Source organism: Excalfactoria chinensis, chromosome 2 (assembly GCF_039878825.1).
Source record: "Excalfactoria chinensis isolate bCotChi1 chromosome 2, bCotChi1.hap2, whole genome shotgun sequence".
Taxonomy (NCBI): domain Eukaryota; kingdom Metazoa; phylum Chordata; class Aves; order Galliformes; family Phasianidae; genus Excalfactoria; species Excalfactoria chinensis.
The window spans coordinates 56,623,618-56,646,657 of record NC_092826.1 but is presented as its reverse complement, the minus strand read 5'-3'; the positions used below and the strand labels follow the sequence as shown (position 1 = coordinate 56,646,657).

Here is a 23,040-nt window from a genome sequence, read left to right as displayed (position 1 = left end):
TTTCACAATACTAAATACAGGATCTCTTCCAGCTCTCATTTAAAGCTGTTTTTGAAATCCATTCCTACAAGGCGCAATTTAATATAGAAATGAATATTTTTCTCTACTTTTGAAATAGCAGTAAATTTCATTTACTGAAACTCGATATGCATGTGATTGTTGGATGAAAGGCACAACTAAAACCTCCAGCATATAAGAAGATATAAACTTAATTCATACAGAAATTAACAACACGAGATAAAAGGTGGCATCGGAACAGATAAATGCGTAAAGTAAAATGATGCTGCTCTTGCAGCTTTTAGTGCCCATACATCTCCAAGTACCATTTTCTCTGTTGAGAGGCTGTCATATAATTTCAGCCTGCAAATAAAATTTTGTCCCATTAACTTTTAACGATGCAGGTAGAAAAAAGCTACTTGGAATTTAAATTCACCAAAAAAACGCAGACAACACAGATATGTTACTGACTCAGCTGAAGAGCGTAATAAATATTCCCTTCCTGTTTGCTGGAGTCTTCTATTTGAATGAGAACACAACTAGTGCAAACATGCAAATAAATTTAAAACAAAGGCTGTGACAAGTTTTATTTTGTTTACGTCACCTTGCTTTTATGGTGTACTGGAGCTGAAAACAGCCCTGAGAAGTACTGGTAAGAAACATATTAGAACAGAGAGAATGGTGAGAACCACAGCAAATTCTGGTAGTTCATTCAAGAGAAGAGAAAAACAGAAACAAAAAAACCCACACAAAAGACCATGTCGTGTTTCAGCAAACTTAGGTAGCGAAGCTTCCCAGCTTCTAGCAGTATTTTGGACTGTGTCAGGTCACCTTTTCAGTCATCCTCAATTTAGATTGTGGATGACTTCTACGTTCCATTGCTCCCTACATTTATGTAAAGCCTCCCAAGATGCTTGAAATTCTGAATGTCTAAGGTAGATGATGACTTTCCCTTTGGTGGTATCAAAGGGCATGTTTACATGGTAGTTCAGTGCTATGTAGAGATATTGGGACTCAGACACTAGAAGTGACATAGCCTCATGATGATACTAGTCACACTGACAAGAGTTGGCTGGAAGGGTTAGACTTCTGAGCACAACTTAACTAAGCTGCTCTTGGTTCCAACAGCAGTTTACTCAGGGATAGCCAGGGTCTTTCTTACTGTTTTTAAGACCTACCTCTTCCAAAAAATTGTTTTTCTTCCAAAAACAGCGCCATTGATTTTGCCTATTTCCTACAAGGCACATTCTGCTTTGAGCTATTCTGATGGAAGAGCAAGAAAATTCTGTCTCCAAACAGATTTTAAGATCAGAGAAGCACTGGTTAGGAACAAAGCACTCACCTGCTGAGTGGTACTAGTAACAATGCCTTGCTGCAACCGGTATGCTTGCTCCTGTAGGTACTTTCTGGTCTCGTGATTACGAAGCAAGTAGTTTTCTATCTAAAAAAACAAAGCTAGATTAGGAAACTGATTTGCCACTCTTCACTGTTATTTGCTTTCAATGTTGCCACTGTATCTAACAGTAAAAATTGCTTCAGTATAATTTTATTTGTTATCTACAAACCTTATTCTGTGTGTCTCAGTGCTGGATAATCACATTGGCAAGTATCCATTCAGTCAGTAGCAAAATATCAATAAAAACTGTTTTTGCCAGTGTTTTTTGAGTTATTAATCTCTTTGGAGAATTTAGTGACTTTTGATGACAAAAGGAGTAGATACAGGTCTTAGAAAGACCTAAAGGGAATCTATCCTTAAAGTATTGTTGTAGAGACCATGACAAGAAAGCTAATTCTCTTAGATTCAGTTGCTGACTGCAAAAAGATGGATTTAAACAGCACTGTGGATTTCAGAGAAGACAAGCTATCTAAAAGTGAGTAACTGATGCAGGAGCCTCAGTTCAAAAGTTACATTGAGCTAACCAGCCCACAAGTGCTATTCAGAAAAAAATGATTTCTACACGCAGTTGCTGGACATGGACCACTGCAACTTTCACCAGTGGTTACCAACTAGCCTCAGTCAGCTTAACAGAACAGGAACATAGAATAGGACATGGAATAATCCCCTAACTCGGCACTGCCGAACTTAGTTAAGTCCAAAATCCTACTAGTAAACTGCTTTAAAACTGGACTAAAGTCCAGAAACCTCTTAACCTTTATCAGCAGGTAAGAACTGGAACGGTCTGACCATGTCCCTTAATTAGGCCCTCAATAATAAAGCAGGGTTTATCCAGTTCATCCACAGTGTAAGTAAAGCATGCTGTAGAGAGATGCTGGTCCATCTGGTGCTGGACCAGGGCCAGGAGCACTCTCGTGTTGCAGCGCAATGAAGCTTGTGGGCCCTTCTGAGATGCCAACAAGCCAGTTGAGATGTCCCTTCACTGTGTCCCACAGCACAGTTTGTGCGGTGTTCCTGCATGCATAGAATTAGTAGCCTTCACAGCACTACTTCAGAAACTTTCACCTTTTTGTTTTTGGGTGGGAGGAAGAGAATATTGTATAAACTGATATTGTATAAACAGAGCTTGAACAACACAAGTTTAAACAAACAAGTATTAACAAAGTTGAAATTAATAAAAGTACTCTTTCGATATAATGCCTAATTAGCATGCAGACTTAATGATATTATTTTCAGAGATGCATTTATCATTTCAGATATGAAACTATCTACAATTACATTAAACAAGATGTAAGAAACCTCCTGCATGATCCAGACTTTTTAAAGCAAAATTTAGATCGTTTACACGCATCAAAGAAAAAGGGGCTAACTACCAGCACTTTTCCCTTTGAGAATCTCTTTAATGAACATTTCTTTACTAGTAAGGATCATAGCTATTGCTTTTTAATCATAACTCTCTGTAATATCTATTCATATGGATTCCGTGATCCTACTCTGGTGGAAGGAAAACTACTCATTAAAGACTCACGAAGCATGTGTTTTCCAACAGAGCAGAAGGCTTACTTGGAGCTTGAAAAATTTACTGTATTAAAACTCATCTGGGAGTTGTATAGCCCATGCAAGTGGAACAGCTACAGATACTGTCAGACACCATCTACATCCAAAAGAACATGGTGCAGTTGTTCGTTTATGGCAACACAATGTGTTAACTTTATATATATGATATAAAACACAGGCAGTAAATGTTTTTATTCTCCCCCAAATTTAAGAGCACTCTTTGTCTTGTACGGTGCTGATTGCACTTTTTATGCCACAGGAAAAGAATGCCTACCTCTAATTCTGCGCACAAAGAAATACAAACAGATATGAAAAACAAACAAGAAAAAAACAAACCCCCCGAAACCACAAGTTGCAGACTCTCCTTTCCACACTTAGATGCACAGAAATAAAAAGTCTAGATCACACTAGTTCGGCTAGGACTTTTCAATGCATTTCACCACACATTGGAATAGGAAGCTTTACATGCTCTTGCAGTACTTGATTATCACATATATGCCCATGCAAATGAAACATTCAATGAAACTAGCCAAGAAGTGTTTTTCAGTCATGTACAAAATCAGTCACTTTAAAAACAAACAAACAAACAACATTTTTAATTGGCTTTATTTCTGTAAGTGGTTGGTATGGGCAATACCTTTTGCAGTGCCTCTTCCGTTTTCTCAGGGTTTGTTTTGAGTGCTTGGGAAGCATCATTCATAGGTATAGGCATGAATCTCAGAGTATAATTTCTAAAGATAAATTAAAATATATATATATTAGTAAAACTCAATCATATTACTGTATCTCTTAATATTGAGTATAAATTAGAAGGCAGAGAGTAGATGTATCTAGCCCATCTGTAGAAGGTACTGAGACAGTCTTTTTTATGTTTTTAAGTGGAATAACTGAAGGGACAAGCACACTTCTTCTTACTGCTTATGCTTTGACACTAAAAAGAGGTAGGGATTTCAAAAAAACACAAAATGCAGTTAAATGACCAACGCCCACAAGGTAGGATTACCTTTTCTTATATCAAAACAGAACAGAGTTGTAATGCCTACCAACAATCCTATCTGATCTAAACCTAAATGGAAATGTTCAGTAACAGATAAGACAGTGACCAAGAAAATAGGTTTTGCAAATTCAGTATTTAATAGCTTCCTGTGTTTATAACTATTTGAAGACACTTGCTGAATTATTAATAAAAGCTGACAAAACAAGTGTGGCTTCTCTACACTGATCTATGCAAACAATTACTCCCTCCATTTTGCTTATTTGTTTGCAAAATATTTCTACAGCTACATCCATCTGCTGCAATACAAGAATAGAGAAAGAGTTTTATCTCAAGTCAAAATTGCATTTAAACTCTAAGAACATAACGTGGCTAGCATTACACAGTTAAATTTAAAACATTATATGCAGTAGTATCACCATGTATAGATTCCCATAAAAAGGTGAGAAAGAGCAGAAAGTTCTTAAAAACCAGCAAAGAAATCATTCTGCCTATTTTCAATTAGCCTTCTTTTTCTGCAAACATCTCTCCCTCCTCCTTCAGCTGTCTGCAAACATCCTGCTAACCATCTGTTTCTATTCCATTCAGAGCTCTATAAATATATTCAGAGTCCTCTATTTATGAGCACCTTAAAGTTGACAGTTTCAGCTGAGCCTAATTCATAGACTTCACCAGAACCAAGTCTAAGCAAATGCACTAATTCAAACAGTAGATCACAGAACAGGATCATAGAACATACCAAGGTGGAAAAGACCCACAGGGATCACCAAGCTCAGCTTCTAGCTCCACACAGGAACACCCAAATTCAAACCCTGTATCTGAGAGAGGTGTCCAAACACCACTTGAACTCCAGCCCTGGGCAACTGGTCCCATGCCCACCTCCCCCTGGTGCAGACCCTGTCCCTGACCCCCAGCTGCCCCTCCCTGGCACAGTTCCATGCCATTCTCTTGAGCCCTGTCACTGTCACAAAGAGCAAAGCTCAGCGCTGCCCCTCCGCTCCCTGTGAGGAGCTGCAGCCGCCATCAGGCCTCCCCTCAGCCTCCTCAAGTATTTCGGGGGTAAGACCTTGTGCACTCAAACACATCTTCAGCATTTATGGTATTAAGATCAGTCCTCCGTGCTGTCTGCCCCAGCAGGACCATGCCTGGTATTACAGCAGGGCAGGTGTCTGCCTGGATATCTTAATTACTGTGAAACTCCAGTATTCTTTCATTTCCTATTACACATAACTGTAGCATAAATGTCTGCATTACTGTCTGAAGGATGGTGCTCTTTTTAACCGTCCATCCTATTGATTTGTCATTGATACAATCCAATATTTTACACTGCATGCCTGTGCAAGACTTCCATTTCTCTTCCCCAGTGTGAACACATAGTGTATGGCATCAGCAGGAGTCATTTGCATGTGCCAGCAAGACAGCAGCTGTGTGGTACTTTGCTGCTTGCCTAGGTTAGCCCACAGCAAATGTCAAGAGAGGTAATTACAGAACTTGCTGATTGCCTGACTACTACCTGGCAGGTGGGGTATTTATTTAGTTAAAAAGAAACAAAGGTAGATTTCCAAGGATCTCTGCAGCAGTTTGACATTTAATACATCACATTAATTGAAATCTATAATTGCTAGCTCTCATGCCAGTAATTATATGCTAAATTCAATTTGTCAAAGGCTTAGTGCTCTGTCCATCTCCTTCTTGTACTGCAAGGGGGGAAATGAAAGACAAGGAGATTTCATGGAGTTGCGGTCAGAGAGGTGGAATATTCAAAGACCACTTCCCAAGAAAGGCCCCATAACAGGTTTCCTTTGGACAACAATGTACTGGAATGCTAGCCTATCTGCATCTAAAAATTAAGCACCTCTTAGAGATAAACATCAAAAATTTAGAGCTTAATTTCAATCATTACAGCAATGTTTAACCCATGCCCCATTTTTCTGCTTCCTAAAATACTCCTCCATTCTTCTTTTTCTTTATATTCTATTTTTCTCATAAAAGAATACATTTCTCTATCAAATCATTAATCCAGCAACATCATAAAACACCAACACTCTCAGCAAAACATCTACATTTCAAAGAGGCACTCAGAGATTAGAGAGAATCTCTCAAACTCCTTTACATACAGCATATGTGACAACAGTCATGCATTTCAACACATTACTTCTCCTATAGTAACTTCAACCTCAACAAAGTGCAGCGTCACAAAATTAGATGCAACTCTTTTTTTTTTTGCAGTTTTTTTTTCCTGCCTAGATTACTTCCTTTTGCCTTAGGACTTCTCCTTTCTTTTTTATTTACTTAGCCACCTATCAGAACAGAAAAGTAAAGTTGATACTAACAAGAAAATATGCATACATTCTTTTCTACTAGACTTTCTCACGAATGTGCATACTATTGCTTTCTGAAAGACAAATGCCTGCAAGCTGACAAATAATCTTTGCAAATTATTATTCACTATTATCAGTGAAATCAAGATTATTTGCTTAATTACACACAACTTACATAATTTTCCCCATCAGTGTAATCAAATTTGTTTTGAAACAAAGTATACGAACAACAGCAGTTTCATAAACCAAGTAACTGTAATAAGCTCTACCTAGTCAGAACTAAGGGTGAAGACACTCCCCATATTAGTTACACAGTTTTTCAAGTCACCAGAAATTGTCCAGAAATTAGCAGTAATATATTAGCATCACCATCTAAAGAGACCATTTGTTCCTGTCTGAGGGATTAATGATGTGAAAGAACTGCAACTGCTGCTGAATTTAAATCTGTAATTTTTCCCTCTTAAGTAATAAACACATATTAAAAAAATATGACGGAGATTGAGGGAGATGAAAGTCATTTATCACCTATCATTGGTAACTGCTGCAGCTGAGTGAGCTCAGGGAAGCAAGAGGACCCAGACCACAGAGACTACAGTGAACAAATGTGGTTCCTGAGATCAGTCATTAGTTTCAACTTGCTTGGGGAAAGAAAAAGTCAGACCACAAAGGCATGCTTCAGTACTTTTCTGTTATATACAGCTTCTCTCACTGAGAAGAATGGAGTTCAGACATGCTATCAAGACAAGAATACAGAAAAAGGAAAACATTCTCAAATGCAGAAATTTAGTGTCTAGGGCAGAACTCAATGGTCTTAATGCTGACAGAAGAGTATTCATGAAAAGAGGCTCAGAGTTTTTTCTCCATTTTTTTGAAGGATGTGAAGTCACAATTTTTCCTTTAGACTAAGCGCCCCAATACTTAAAATGAGATCAATCAGCATCTTCAAATGATACTGACTGCAGTGAACTGTAGCTGCTCCTATCAATCAGATCCAAGTGCTTAGCCTCCTTCTTCATTGGTCATTTAGTTGCTTGAGAACTTACTTTTCCAGTGCCACAGCTATGTCCTGGAAGCCCTGAGCAGTGATGTTATTCTTGTCCCATATTACAGTTCTGAGAGGAAAAAACAAACAAACAAGTATTTCACACAATCCAAATAAATCTATACTGAAATTCTGCATATTGAAATAACACAGTTTTATATCCAAAGCTGCAGTGGTTACAACAGTTTAAAGAACTGTCTTTATTAGAAGCTTAATGTGACTACAGTGAGGGACAAAACTGAGATCCTCTTTCTTCTAAGAGGACTCTGTGCTGTATATTCCATTAGTAATATCTGGATATAACTTTTCTAAGATGCTGTTAATAGAAAGATTTGAATATCAGCAAACCAAACAGACTTCATTGCATGTCCAAGAAAATTGCAGTAAGTGAACAACAACAAAAAATCATGCTGATTGGGTGGTCAAAATTTTCAGACTACTTTACATTCAATTCTCTGCCTGGTCATTGTACAGTTCCTACAGTTCCACATGCAACGTAACTAACTGCCCATTTATGCCATCAGGTTAGATGCATAAATTGCAGCTCTTTTGAATATACAATTGTGATAAGAGTGATAAAGTCTTCCCCTGCCTCCTCCCCCAGTTTAGGCCACTCAAGCAGGCTGCCTGGCAATTCGTGAACACATGTTCAAAGATCTCATTAGCAGTCAGAAGAGACAGTCATGCAGATAAATCTTGCTTGTGCAAGAGCACTAGTTGTAGCTGTTCTTGAAAAAAAAGAAAAAGAAAAAAGAACAGAACAGATTTCTGGTGTTCAGGAAAAACAATTGTAGATGCAGGATTTCACAGGTACTAACACACTTCTGCTATTGCAGAATAACTCCTTTATCCCTTTGTTTTTTAGAAGATGGAAGGATGGAGGCAAGGAAGAGAGGAAGGTAAATTCCATCAATACCACTGTATTATCCAATTTGTTATCACACCACAGTCAGCTATGACAGTCAGTATACTGATCATACTGTCAGTCTGCAACCCGAATGCCCTCAAGGTTTTACTTCTTCAGGGACCCAGTGGTCATTTCAGGCTAATACATTCCAGACACATTAGTCACCTCTCCACTGTGTCCTTAACATTCTGAGAATAGCAAAGCAATTTTTTTTTTCTCTTTAGTTATTTTTGTATCTGAGCAGAACAGCCAGCACCGTTCTGGGGTATTTGTCCTCCACGAAACAAACATTTAGAGGCCAATCACAAAGTGGTCTCTTCAGATGAACAATGCACCATGAAAGGTTCATTTGCACAGGCTGATAAGAGGAGGTGTGCTTACTGATTTTCCTGATGATGATGGCAAATTTAGAGGTTCTTATTCCAGATTCATGTTGGTTGAAGGTTTACTGTTTACTAATCGAGTTCAGGATAGAAAAAATGTGATGCTCTGAAGCCATCAGTGCCAGCCATATCCTAAAAAACATTGAAGCTGGCAGGTGGATGAATATGCAGAGAAGAGATGCCAAGATCCATCAGTGGGAAAGGAGTGATGGTCCAGGCCGTTACTCATTCTAAATTCCACATGCTCTTCATTCTCCTACAAAGTGATTCTACAGAAGGCAAGGGATTTTCTTATTTCCCACCCAAATACCAGAATTTTCTCTGCTAGGAAGGCCTCCAATAGAAAAGAGAGTGTAGAACAGATTGGCTAAGCACTGGAAGAGGTTTCCCAGAGAAGTCACTGGAGATCTTTGAAGCCTGCCTGAAGAAGGCTCTGAGAAACCCAGCACTAAAGTTGGCCCTGCTTTGAGAAGGAGTCCGGATTAGATGACATCCAGACTTAATCTCTCTCAGGCTTGCAGGAAATTTAGATCTGCCTTGTTGTAACTGGAAGATACCATCTCTTCAATGGTATAACAGAAAGAACTGTATCTACTCCTATGCATTCTTCTGTCAAAACCACACTTTTCTCCCCTGATTCTGAAGTGGATGAGTAAATCCAATACTGTACCTAATACAAAACCACGAAAGCATGGAATCTAACCAAATGTAACTTTGATCCAGTTTCAGTTCTGGATATGTTTTTGTAGAGAGAATCTCCACCTTTTCTTCTTCCATTTTATGAGACATTTTCCAAATGGAGACTCTATTACATGGCCTTCCCTAGAGTCATCCTGGAGAGAAACAGCTAAGAATAAGCCAAGAACTTCAGTATTATTAAACTACTTTATCTTTTACTGCAAATATGTTCCCCTTACCTGAGCTTTGTGTTTATCTGTAGAGCTTTTGCCAACATCTTTGCTCCCATATCACCCATGGCATTTCCACTAATATCCACTTTTGTAAGAGAAGTATTGCTGCCCAAAGCATTAATAATGATGGTGACCTCAGTCTTCAGCTTGGAATCTGCGAGGGACAATGACTGCAAGGGCTGTGGAGCACAGAAAAAGCACAGATAACAGCAACTGATAAAGCATGCACATCCACAAAAAAGGTCCCCAAATTCTTGGAGAAGACACTGAGCAAAGAATGATTTCCACGTTTGCTGTACATGCTGTAACATATGGTAAAGCAGAAGTTAGCAACTTACTGCACAGGTGTCAAAGACACACACAGATTAATTTGCAATAACCTGAAAAAAGCATTAAGAAGCAACGACCCTTATTTTCTGTGCCCTGCTAAGTACTGAATATGGTGCTAACCTGAACTGTGACAAGAAAGCGAGAACCAGCTTCTCAAGACAACCTTCTGGTGAGATTTACTTAACAAGCACACATACTTTCCAGTGAAAAAGAAAAACATCACTGACCTCACTCAGACTGGGAACTTTACACCAAGGCCCAATTAAGGTTTGAGATGCCATTAAAACAAAAACAGTTCACTCGAACTGTTTTATTATTGTTACTTCAGCTTTAGGAATTGATTTTGCATGTCTGCATATCTTCAACTAAGGGCATAGACATCTGGGAGGGACACCACAGAAAAGTGTAACAGGTCTGAAATTAAAAGCACTAAGAAGAGGATCTACCTACACGAGTAGGTTAATGGATATTACTCACAGCGACGTTCTGACTATTATGATTGCAAAATCTTTATGCAGCTTTTTATTTACAAACACACACTGTTCACCTGAAACAAGTTACTGGGCTCATGCAAATCCCACAATAAGCCTTAAGAAAAAATGTTTGTATTCGTAAATAGAGCCTTTCCTCCATTTTTAGTGTCCAGTACTCAAGAGCTGGAGCTACAATCTTTCCACTGTCATGTCTTGTGCATGATTACAACTGCTAAAATTGTAATTTGTCTTTGCTGATATATGATAATTCCCCCAAACACTTTCCCTTGCTTAAGCATTAGCTTATACAGAGAAGTGTATTGCCACTACATACCTACTTAAGCATTTATCAGAGGATGAATTTTAGTAGCCTAATACGACAAAATCAGCACCTCATGAGGATGAGCTGTGGCACTGAATTAGATGCCTAAGGCTTAGATTAATGTAAATTAACCATTTAAACTACAGATGCACACCTTCCAGGATTCAGCGTGCTTGCATGGTACCTGCTATACAATGGGACTCTTGCTTCCAAGACACTGTTGGATTTCAGTGATAAGCAAAAAGCTTTCAACAATAAGAAAGGCATTTTTAAGTGAGGAAATACATAAAAATGTGGAGGCACAGCAGGTTCATAATTAAAATGTCTAAGAGTTACACAAGCCACATGCTGGTTTTATTTTCTATTGAAGATATTAAATTACTATGTTAATGCCCATAATTGGTCTACGTTCCCCTGTTTAGGGTATGTAATGTAGTAAAAGAACATTAACATCCTATTAGAAAGGTATTTTAGAGTTTTTGGCACATATTTGAGAAGACTTCCTATGAAAGATTCACAGAAAATCAGTAACACACAGCACTCAGACACAGAAAATGTATTGTTTGTGAAAGAGAAGTTTTTTTCTGCTTCTCAAATGTTGCTTTAGAAAGGGCCATTCCAGTAACTTTGCTGCAAGTGCTCACTCCCACATATCAGATTTTCTACACCTCAAATACCTTCTCTCAGGAAAGGATTTTTCACTCCACTTATTCCAACACTCTTACGAAACAGTATACGGTCTGGAAAGACTTTACTGTTTGGCAAGGGCTCATTTGTACATCATTATTACTACACAAGAAAAGCACTTAAATAACCATTAAAAAATAGCCTGCTATATTGGCAGTGTCTGTACAGTGGGTGAGTTGCTAATTTTCTTGCATAGCTACTCTTATCATTTACTGAATAAGCAAGGATAAAAACCTCTGGACTGATTTAGTGCCCTAAATGCAAACCACAGTCAGAACATAACTGTGATTTAAATCAAAGAGTACTGATGAAACTATCTGACCACCACATGAAACAAAAAAAACCCCACAACCCTACAGACATTCATAAAATCCCTTGAAGGGCCAATTCTTCAACGATGAACAGAAAACTGAATATATTCAGCACTGTAATACTTTTCCACACCCATGCAGAACTGACTACCCACCCTGAGTAACACTACACCCCGTACCTGCAGCCTAACAGCAATTTTTGCAAGGGAAAAAGAAAGTGCACAGTAATGACACAGCTTTAAATATATCTTGCTCTTCTAATAAGAAAGCGTTATCATAGACTGTATAGTACAGCATCTAGTTAAATAGAGAAATAGGTAATAATAAAAATGAAATAGAGAACCAAAGCCCAGAAACTTCAATATTACATTCCTGTATAATCACCCAGGAAATTTTGCTGTTTAGGTTACTAGCATTGTTTTTAAGTTGCGTAGAATTACATTTGTGTCTAATTGTATTTTCCAGTCATAAACCCAAGCTATTGATTACGTAAATCATTTCAATCATTACTCATATTAAAACAGCAGTGGGTCTATTTTAAGCATGGATAAATACATGAAGAAGCATTACAGACTCATTTTGGATTACAGTCTCTCATTTCAGCTTTCCACACAGATATTGCACAGTTCTCTGACTGCAGCAGCCAACAGGCAATATACACTAGGCAATGTGTGCTTTGGGAAGCACCATACTCTGCTCTCTTCGATTCCACTGTAATTTTTAATGACCTGTGGCAGTAAATGCACAGGAATGGTAGAGCAAGGACCACTTCTTTCAGGATTCAAAGCTGAACCAATATAGCTAGAAGCTTAAAATCATTTTGTAAGTGTTGTACTGTTCCTGAGGGGAGTGAGGGTCATACTAGGTAGCTATTTGCAATATATGCTTTTCTCACAGTGCTACACAGTCTCGTCCTCAATTATTTGCCAGCTAGGAGATATTTTAGATTGATTTTAGCATCAGATGATACCAAAAGAAACAAGATGCCTTCACTGATGAAGATTAATAAGAGACAAGAAAGCGGAGAGACGAAAGGCAGGGTAATAGCAATAGGATCACATGCTATATCCCAAAGGTTAATGCAGGACAAAGAAAAAACTATTGGAGGGCTGCTCTGAAAGTAACACCTCCTATTTTATTATGTTGGCCCATGATAGCAGAGGTGGATGATGGCAATATGGCAGTAGAGGCTGAACTTTCCCACCAACATCCCATTACATTTTGTTGTCACTGACAGATGGCAGCAGAGAAATCTGACAGAATGGAAGTGTGTATGGAGGAAGGGTGTGTCATATAATTCCTCCCTGTGGAAGAAATGGCACCCACTGACATTCATTGGCACTTGCTGAATGTATATGGAGACCAGACAGTGGATACGAGCACAGTGAAAGAGGAACTGCGTGGACAACATTTTTGCAGCAACACTACTGCCATAGCAGCTGTGAAACAGTGGGTCACATCCACTGGCATGGATTTTTAGGAACACAGCGTGCAGACTCTTGTTTGTTGCTGGTGAAAATACATAGCTCATGGCGGTGCGCTGTGTTGAAAAAGTGTGTTACATCACTAAGAATTTGGTCTATCAAATAGCATTAATGTGCTCTTTGTCGCTGTTGTAGTTTCCCTGGAAATAAATAGAAGGCATTACTTTCAGAGCATGTGTCAGGTGGAATAACTCAGTGTAACATTTTGAAAGCAGGATGAAAATAAAAAGCATGTTTGCCTAGGTTAGCTCAGCAAAGACATTCTGAGAAGGAATTACAGGAGCCTGATCGTGGAAAAGGCAGAAAATGAAACAATGGTTTGTGTTGCTCAGAAAATGCAAAGAAAAGGAGCACAAAAGCCTAAAGCTGATGATGCAAGAGAGGGAGAACTGTGAGGATCATGCATCCAAAATTTAACATCTACTTGTTATGTGTCCTGGAGGCTTCAAAATTGGAAGGAAGTTTTACTTTTGTGCACACATATTATGAACAGGATTGGCATATAAATACTGAGACAAAACATGCACATTTGAAAGACAGTTTCTATGCTGAAAGGAGGCAATGTGTGTTGAAGGGGTATTTTAGAGTATAGCATACATGGGAAGAAATGTTGACCTGCAATAAAGCAAATTGATGAAATTGAAAAAAACAAAATATGTACATTTTATTTGCTTATGACTCATCTGATTTGGCACAACAGTTTTAAAGGGTAGCTGCAAAAGAAAGACATCAAGGCCCTGGAATCTGTTCAGAGAAGGGCAACAAAGCTGGTGAGGGATCTGGAGCATAGGCCTTATGAGGAACAGCTGAGGAGACTGGGATTGTTTATAGTCTGGAGAAGAGGAGGCTCAGGGGTGATCTTACAGAACTCTACAGCTATCTGGAGGGTGACTGTGGTGAGGTGGGGGTCAGCCTCTTCTCCCATATAACTAGCAGTAGGACTAGAGGGAATGGCTTCAAGCTGCGCCAGGGGAGATTCAGGCTGGACATTAGGAAATATTACTTCTCTGAAAGACTGGTCAGGCAGTAGAATGGCCATCAGGGAGGCGGTGGAGTAATTGACCCTGGAGGTATTCAAGAAACATTCAGATGTTGTACTGAGGGATGTGGCTTAGTGGGAAATAGTGGTGACAGGTGAACAGTTGGACTGGATGAACTTCTTTGAGGTCTTTTCCAACCTTGGAGACTCTATGATTCTATGAATGATTTACCACAAGATTCAAGGCAGAATAGAAAAGAAAATACAGAAATAGATACAGAATACAGAATACAGAATAGAAAATACAGAAAAGTACAGAGAGAAGAAGGAGATGATATTTGATGAAAGGAGGTGGCTGTACAATACAAAATTAAAATGAAAAGAATAGAAAATTAAAAGTTTGGAATAAGAAGCAATACAGAGATCCTTAGGAAGAATGATCCTCCACTCTTCTTGGGCACACAAGAATTTACTGCTTTCATTACTTCTGCCAACTCAGTTAGAATTAGCCCCGGTATCCATATGCAACCTTTTACTGCAACACACAGACATCCCAGACATCCCATATTTAAAGAATGAGGAAATAGGCAAAGAATTGAGAAAAAAAATAGTATCTCTAATATCGAGTACAAGGATGTGGGAAGGAGAGACGGCTGACTTAACACATTACTTCAAAATAGCGACAAAAGATGAACACAGAATATGGAAGGAGACATTGGGAACCTTCATAAAGAAATATTCCACTGAACTGAACAGTAGGAGAAAAATATGAAAGCAGTGTGAAATGTGAACTTGGAAGTGGGACGATAAAGATGACACAATTATCAGGTGTTAAGAGAGCTGATCTCTACAGTCAGCTCTTTTTGGAGAATGAGGAAAGCAGAGGAGCTTGAATGTTATTTGAAAGGGGCAAGAAGGAGAAAGAAAGGACTAAGAATGATCAGTAAAGTTTTGACAGGCATGAGAGTATACAGTGGTCAGGGAGTAGCATGTATTATTAACTAAAATAAATATATAAAATAAAATAAATTCACTATTTAAGGAATATCAGCACGCAGAGAACACTAACACTGTAATATCCCATCAGGACACAAAACTTGAAAACTTGAACGTACATGGCTGTATAACTTAAACCTAAAGCAATTTAGATTTAAACACATCCAGTTATTTGGAATGAGTTGGTTTTCAACAAGCACAGATCCTAAGAAGCACGTACCCACTCTTTATTCATAATTCAAGTTATTGAGGGCAAAAAAAAAATGAAATGTTGGATGTATTTGTTTAGGATCTTGATCAAATTTTACACAGCAAGTTAACATAACAAAGGAAAAATATTAGAAATAGGCTGTGAAGGTACAAATACACATGATGGTATTAGGCAGAAAGATACTCACTGAATCCTCGTCTTGAATCATCTGAACTAAATTATCAAGTACTGGAGTGAGATTTCTGAGGGAAGAAAAGTTAGGAAGATGATGAAATCAGCAGCTTCTTCTCATTACTCATTGCGTTATTTAAAAGAAAAAAAAGCCTTACTTGGATTTCATGTTGTTAAAGTTTTTGCCTAATGCCAAGTGCCTTATTGATCGGTTTTTACTAAGCCAGACTACAAGGGTTGAGAGGTCAGATTCTAGGCCTGTAAAGAATCAGATCAGATTAGGAATTAAAACACTTTTTCACAGAAGTCCCAGAGAGGAACCAATTATTAAAGCTAAATTCAATCAAATAATCACATCAGTGTACTATTTCAAAGCATTCTAGAAAAGTTTCTCTTCTTCTATTTATATATCTTTTTCATCACTGTTCTTCATGAAAATAAATGCGTCCTTCTAAAAAAAAAACCTCATCAGCCATTGAAGGCATCTTTCAGACAGACAAAAAGAGAAATGTAGTCCCCTATCTACAGTCCAGTCACTCAAGAAAGTTCCTTGCACTGTGAGGCAAACTGTGAGCTGTGTACCATCAAGCTCTCAAAGCATGAAGAGGTTAACATAACAGGCTATGAATGACATGATTTGAAACAACAGCCAAGCTTTATTCCACTACTAAGAAAAATAATTTGTTCTACTATTACTGTATTCCCAACCTATTGGTAGATTTGAAAAGTCCATTAGTTAGATTACTAACAACTAGAATCTAGATCCATGGAATAACTTTGATGTCAAATATCTTTATATAGCTATAACAATTGATCTCTTTATATAATTTGACTCAGTAACTCCTAAAGCTTTCCAACTGCCTTTCTGGCTTTTCAGTTGTACTGGGAATCTGAACTAATTCTGCATCTGGCTGTCAGAGAAGCCAGCACAGCTAGGTGAGTTCTCCTGTTACACGCATGTACAATTTGAGTTTGCAGGATGAAAAGCCAGTTGGTATTCCCAGCTAGGAAACACAGGGTCTACAAACCACCCATAGTCTAAGACTTTTCCAGATAATCAAGCTCTGATCTGAAGCTGGTTGACTACTTGCTCCAAATTTTATTCTCTTACTTCTTCACTGTCACAGCTTCACTCAGTTTCTGGTCCTCCTACTTTCAGTACACTTCCATTTCCCATTTAGCTTTTCGTTCTCTCTTATTTAAGCCCACTTCAAACAAAATCCTGTTAATATGACACTTGTTGCCTTCAGTTTATTCTGTCGTCTTACACCTATTTCAAACACAAACTTCTGAAGGTAGAGTTATTCTATTATTATTGCTGCTACACTTTAGAGCAATGACACTTCCTCCTGACCTGACCTTTTCCATAAGAAATATGGTCAGTATTCAAAAATCAAGTATAATCATCCTTGAATTGTATTTTGAGCTGAAAGAAAAGACACATCTCATTTTTGGGACCTACGTGGTCCTCCATTCCTGCTCTGTGTACTTACCATTATCTGAAATATCTAGGCTGGTGATATTGCGTATTTCTGCTATGCATCCTTCCAAGACTTGTGCACCTCCCGATCTTAACTAGAGACAAAACATCAACCATTTTTGCAAACTAGTTACAGTTTTGAGATCACACAAAAGAGCAATAGAAGTGAAGGTACTACCAGCAGCAAAAACAACAGCAACAGAAATCAAAGACATAAAAATGACTACACACATATTCCTACTATTCTCATTCCCATCCTTCTTTCTCACCATTTACACACAAGTAAGAAAAAGGACTCTACTTCCTTACTACTCTGCGGTTACACAGGGAATGATGTAAGTGTTATAGACAAAAAGAATCCCTTAGCACTTGTGCTAGGCTTTGACTGCAAGTCTTTGGTGCAGTTCTCCATGTGAAAGGGCCAGGATATTTCTGGTTTCCAATAAGAAAAAAAGCTTGTCTAGTATACAAGCACGCACTACTGTAATTCCTGAATTCCATTACAGTCAAGTCTTACAGCTGGCATCTTTCAAGCTTTGTGTTATAACAAGCACAGTGACAGGATGTCCAGTTAAAAAACAAGAAGCCAAATCATGATCAATGAAATAATGTTTTCCTATTATAGGAAAGACCGTTTAAATAATGCAATAGCAAAACAGTCACAAAACACCACAAACAAAAAAAGTCGTTTATCTATCTTATTCCTTAGCTTTAAACTAGGGATAAGAGAGGAAAAACAGCAACAAAAATGCCTATCTGGAAACTATAATTGCATTATTAATCTGAAATAATAAATGGAAATACAAGAATTTTCAAGATTTAGTAGGAAATAATGAAGTGGCCTAAGAGAAAACGTCAACATTAAGAATCAAAGATACGAGAACCTAAACATTTAGTTACTAATGCTACTGAATTAAACAACAAAACTTTCTTTTCTCCAAATAAGTAAAAAACATTTTCTTATTTCAGAATAGACTGTGCAATCATCAGCAAGAAAAACAAAAGAAGCAAAAGTTTCTACTAAAATTCAAGTTTTGCAAAACATTTCCCAATCTCACTGCATCAAAAAACAAAGAAAAGCCAGCCTTTTTCAAACATTAAGCAGCCATTTCACCTCTTGCGCATAAAAAATGAGTCATATTTGACTTGGTTCTCTCGCTTGTCCAAACATCCTGAATCAACCCATTGACAGTTTTGTGAACAGTCTTTTTAACCAAGCTATAAATGAGGCAACCACAAACACGTTCTGGAAGTATTTTTCAATGAGGACTTGATTTGGTAGTTTTTTTTTTAGAAACTTGGAGATCTGTGATTGGTTGACAAACAGTTCAATAACTTGGCCTGAGCATTTTAAGAACAGTGGTGGTTAGAGGCAGCATATAAATGATAAGTCGCATCTAGAAGCGTAAGATACAGAATATAAGATGCCTCTCCTTATGTGCATGAAACAAAGCCTATTTAGACCTATTAGTCCTATCCTCTCTAGAAGCAGTGACGCTGGAAATCTGTATTTGAGCCAAAACTGCTGCAGATTTAACTCAGTGTTGTTTCTCTAAGAACATCTGTATTACTTGCTGGCTGTATGAATGCCAGAATCATTCAGTTTCGCTCTGCAATTCTCCCAGGGTCGCCTACTATGAGACAACCATTTCGCACAGACTGCCACATCAATTATTGAAAAATATACAGAACTGGCAGATTATACGTGGTCTTGTCAAAGTTAAAAACTACATTCACTATGTTACAATTTGTTTTCCGCTGTAGCCAAAACTCAAGTGTGCCACAGAAGTTATAAACTTTCTCATAAAGGAAATGAAGATTTAGTTCAATAAAAACATTCTAATATTTGTCCTAAACGTTAAACGTTAAATGTTTTAACACCAACGTTAAAAATTACTTTCCATGACAAGAATAGATTCGTTCATAGATAAAAAGGTAAACACATGGCAAAGATTGGTTATTTGTATGGAAATTGGTATGATACATGTTCTGTACTCATAAAAAGTATACACATATACTTCAAGTGTTTAAGCAGACAACTTTTTGCAAGCAATTTTGGGTCTTGTACCAACAACACTGTATCAAAAATATTAAATACACAAATGTTGATATCTATTTAACCTGAAGGTGATGATAACTACTTGACTTTTAGGTTCAATTTTTATTGCAACTGTAGTAAAGTCACATACATAAAAGCAGAGGCTATATGTCAGTGCAGAATGTGATACTGAAAACAAAACTCTGCAAAATCTATATGATATATGAGACTACATATAAAAGCTTTTGTTTAGAAATTGTAGAACAAGCCCTTCAGCAATCAAAAAAGCCAAGTGTGTTCAGAACTAGGAGGTATATGGGATGGAGAAACAAAGCTGTCTATTGATTTACAAATTAAGGTAAAGCATGGAGGGTACTTACACAGTGACCAAGCTAAGGGAAGCAGAAGGGAAAAGAGTGAAATACATCAGTGCTGAGCAGGTAGAAATAAAAATGTAACTTTCATAGTAAATAAAAATAAAAACAAAACAAGCAAGCAATATAAAATGATTAAGCTTGGAGTTAATATATCAGAAAATTATGGGAGCAAATTAAAAGTGGTGGGAGAGGGAAGGAACTGAGATTTTTCCTTCCAGAGTTGAGTACAGCTTTCCTAGCACAGGAAAGTGGGCAAAGCTGGAGCATCAGCTTTCTGCCCTCCTGACAGCTTGTGCTTGCAGGAGCTGGAAGAGAGGCAGGGCACAAATTCCAAGCTCCCCACTGCTCTGTGGTAGTAGGGTACAGCTCCCAGCAGAGCAGAGGCCTTGCAGTAGTGGGCAAGTATTTCCAGCTCCTGGCACAGCAATCCCCTTCTGGAAGCAGAATTTCTTATTTCCAAAGCATGTGAGAATGGATAAAGCTCAGTGATATGAAAAAAAAAACAAAAACAAAAACAAAAAAACATTGAGGGAAAGATCTAAGGAAGCACTATCAGTTTGGAGGGACCTGCTATAGATTATTTCCCCTGTGTACGACCCCATTTGTCTCTAGAAACAGCTGCCTTTCCCTCGTAAATGCTGAAGTAACCAGACCATGGAGGGCAATGCAATAGCTCACATAGAGCACGACTCTTTCCTTTCTACCATGACTGATTTTGCTTTGGGGTCCAATGCAACTAATGACTCGTGGAGGTTATCTATGAATGGCATTCAGTTCCAGACCTTAAGTTTTCACTCCTGTCAGCCCTGCTTGGGTTACATGCTAATTTATACTTTCATTACTTAAGTGTGTTCTATTTATTTAAGGTTATGAATACAGGGCTTCATTTTTGTTACTTTAATCACTTTTCCTGTCTCCCTCTGAAAGAAAAATTGCCATCCTTCTGATCTATCTGCTCAGAAGTCAGAATCACACATACATAACTTGAAAGCTTTTCTATTTGATATTTACTTGTAGTGCCCCTCAAAGTAAAACCACTTTGTAAAATGTATAAAATATCAAAACAAACCACGAAATGCATTCACAAAGATTTGGTAGTTGTTTTTCTTTCTAAGGAAATCAATGCACATTCCAAAAGCAATCAACCATGAACTTAACAATTACTGAACCTCGCCACGTTCATCAAATTGCATGCTTCCAATTTAAAGGGAAACCATTACACCTGAAGGGCACTTGTGGAACAGCTGCTACACAGATGATGGACTTAAAAAGATCTGCCTAGCAAGTAAGAGGCTTTCTTTGCAGCTTAAAAAGGAAAGCCTTGGAAGGCTGGATCTTTGTTTTAGGTAGAAAGTGCTCCCCAGTTCTCTATGTAACTTTGTCTCATTAATTCCCAGGATCTTGGCTGATTTCTTGTCAAAATCTGTAGCCATACAGGTATCATCCTGCAAGAGTGTGGACAATACTCAGAAACAAAACACACAGCAAAGCACAGAGAAGCAAGAAGCAGCAAATCAAGGTTCCTTTTCTTTTTTCTAGTTTATTACTGTAATATTTAAAACCATTTGCACAATGCTTTTCAAGTTAATGGCACCCTTCCATCATTTCTTACAGAAGCTCCCTATTGGCCTGAATCAGTTAATTACGTACAGAAGCAGAATTTATCCCAAGATTTAAGTAAACCTGCAGGATAGGATGCCTGCCTCCAGTGGAGACATTTTGAAGGAAGACATTCAAACTGCACCTACAGGGTCTGCAGCTTCCTGGGACCCATTCTAATGCAGACACATTGGAAAATCCTGCCTCAGGATGCCCTACAATCAGAGCACTAGAAAGCAGAAGCCGCCAAGCAGTGAACAGCACCAGCACTCTGCCTCAGCATCTACAGTTGCTACTGCAAGGAGCTTGAGGACACCATGATGCTGCAGGTACCCCAAACCCCTGTACTCCTCATTTATGGCACAGATACACATAGAAAATTATTTTGCCATGATTGATTTCGATCTCACGGCTTCTGGTTAGAGGTTGAATGCCTAACCCAGTGGAGCATAAGAACTCTAATTCCATATTGTTGCATCTTTTGAACACATCCTGAAAAATCATCCTTACCTCGCAGCTACTGAGATCTAAAGACACCTCCTTCAGATTGTGATTGCAAGCCAGGCCTAATAGAAGCGCTCTGAAAAAGATCAATATTAGAACCATTTTTTTTTAATTCTTTTTTTTTTTTTTTTAAAGGCAGCTTTACAACAGCATAATCAAATCAGTAATTACTGGTTAATACACCGAATAGCTCAAAGAACCATTTCAAAACAAAACCACACCAACTGAGCAGTTACATCTTAATAGACAATGGAGTACAAACCTGCTGTGCCATACTAAAAACACCCCAGCAGCATCAAAACCTTCAGGGATGAAATTCAAATAAGCAAACAGTAAAACTAATTCTACGTCAACATTTAAGAAGATTCATCAGAGAGTTTTTCATCCATATTTGCTTTAAAAAAGAATGAAATGATTATAAAAGGCATGTTGTATTTACAACTGTATGTGGTGTCTATATTTAAAGCCTTACAGAAATTAGTATTAATATCACATATGTATTAACACTGCCAAATCAACAAGTACAACAGTATTCATCTTATAGGAAGAGCAAATGCAACCAATGTGTACCTTCCAGTATCTTTAGAATAGGCATTGCTTTGAATTAGTTATCAAACCGAGAAACAGAAAGACTTCCCTCCTAAACTTCGTTTCAGCCTAACAGAATTCCAGTGAGCCATGCATGGCGGTAAAGAAAAACAATGGATTTCGTTGAGCTGTTTGCCTAAACACTTGCTATGCAAGCAGTGTGTAGAAGCCGTGCTTAGAATGCATGTGCCTCACAAATATTTTTCATTTAAGTCTAATGTACCTGCTCTGCAGCTACAAATGATAATCAGCCCCTCACTGATATTCAAAACAAATAGACTTCTTTACTTCCTAATCCATTCGAATACAGACTTTGAGAAAAAAGTGAAAGCTCTGCAAGTTTTTAGAAACTTTTAGATAATCCTCAACTTCATCCTTCCCAAACATGATTTTATGCAATGTTTGTCTGATAGCTTTACAAGTAACTTCCTTAATATTTTGAAGCACTGTAAAAAAAATGCAGGTCATTCATAAAAAGGACACATTAAAAACAGCCAAAAAAACTAGAGAGAGAGACTGCTGCGATTTCAAATATAACCCTCTTCAGAGGAAGAAAAAAGTTTCAGTCCCTTTCTTCCCCCCTCCAACCTATTGGCCTATAAACTCCCTTCTGAGAAAACCCCATGATTTCTCATTTTCTCCTGAAATATCACTAACAGTCCAAGGCACTGTAGGCAGATACATCAGTACTGAGTCACCCTGTTTAAGTCACATGCATGGCGATACTTGGAAAAATCTTGTCCTTCTAGTTAGAATTTGGATGAGAAGAAAGTCAGCAGCTTGTCTTGTTACAGCCCTGACAGATGAAAATAACATTTCTGGCAATGGCTGTAAATGAACATAAATGGCAACATATACCACAACAAGGAAAAGAGCATGAAAACTACTTCACTCAGTTAAAAATATAAACCAAACAACAACAAAAAGCCCTATGCTGGATCATTGATTGTATTACCTCTGCACAAAAACTAAAAGCAGTCTT

At 38.0% G+C, this 23,040-nt stretch overlaps 1 protein-coding gene across 3 annotated transcripts in view; it reads right to left on the bottom strand.

The window, feature by feature from the left end:
- CARMIL1 (capping protein regulator and myosin 1 linker 1) overlaps positions 1-23,040 on the bottom strand; it is a 172,123-nt gene that overhangs the window by 45,962 nt on the left and 103,121 nt on the right. For all 3 annotated transcript variants that reach the window (XM_072329262.1, XM_072329261.1, XM_072329263.1), the window contains 8 exons: positions 21,477-21,546; positions 16,966-17,047; positions 15,631-15,730; positions 15,489-15,543; positions 9,515-9,687; positions 7,309-7,377; positions 3,588-3,681; positions 1,340-1,438 (listed from right to left, as the gene is read on the bottom strand). In XM_072329262.1, coding sequence (XP_072185363.1) covers positions 1,340-1,438; positions 3,588-3,681; positions 7,309-7,377; positions 9,515-9,687; positions 15,489-15,543; positions 15,631-15,730; positions 16,966-17,047; positions 21,477-21,546 — 742 coding nt within the window. The remainder of the gene's footprint in view (positions 1-1,339; positions 1,439-3,587; positions 3,682-7,308; positions 7,378-9,514; positions 9,688-15,488; positions 15,544-15,630; positions 15,731-16,965; positions 17,048-21,476; positions 21,547-23,040) is intronic.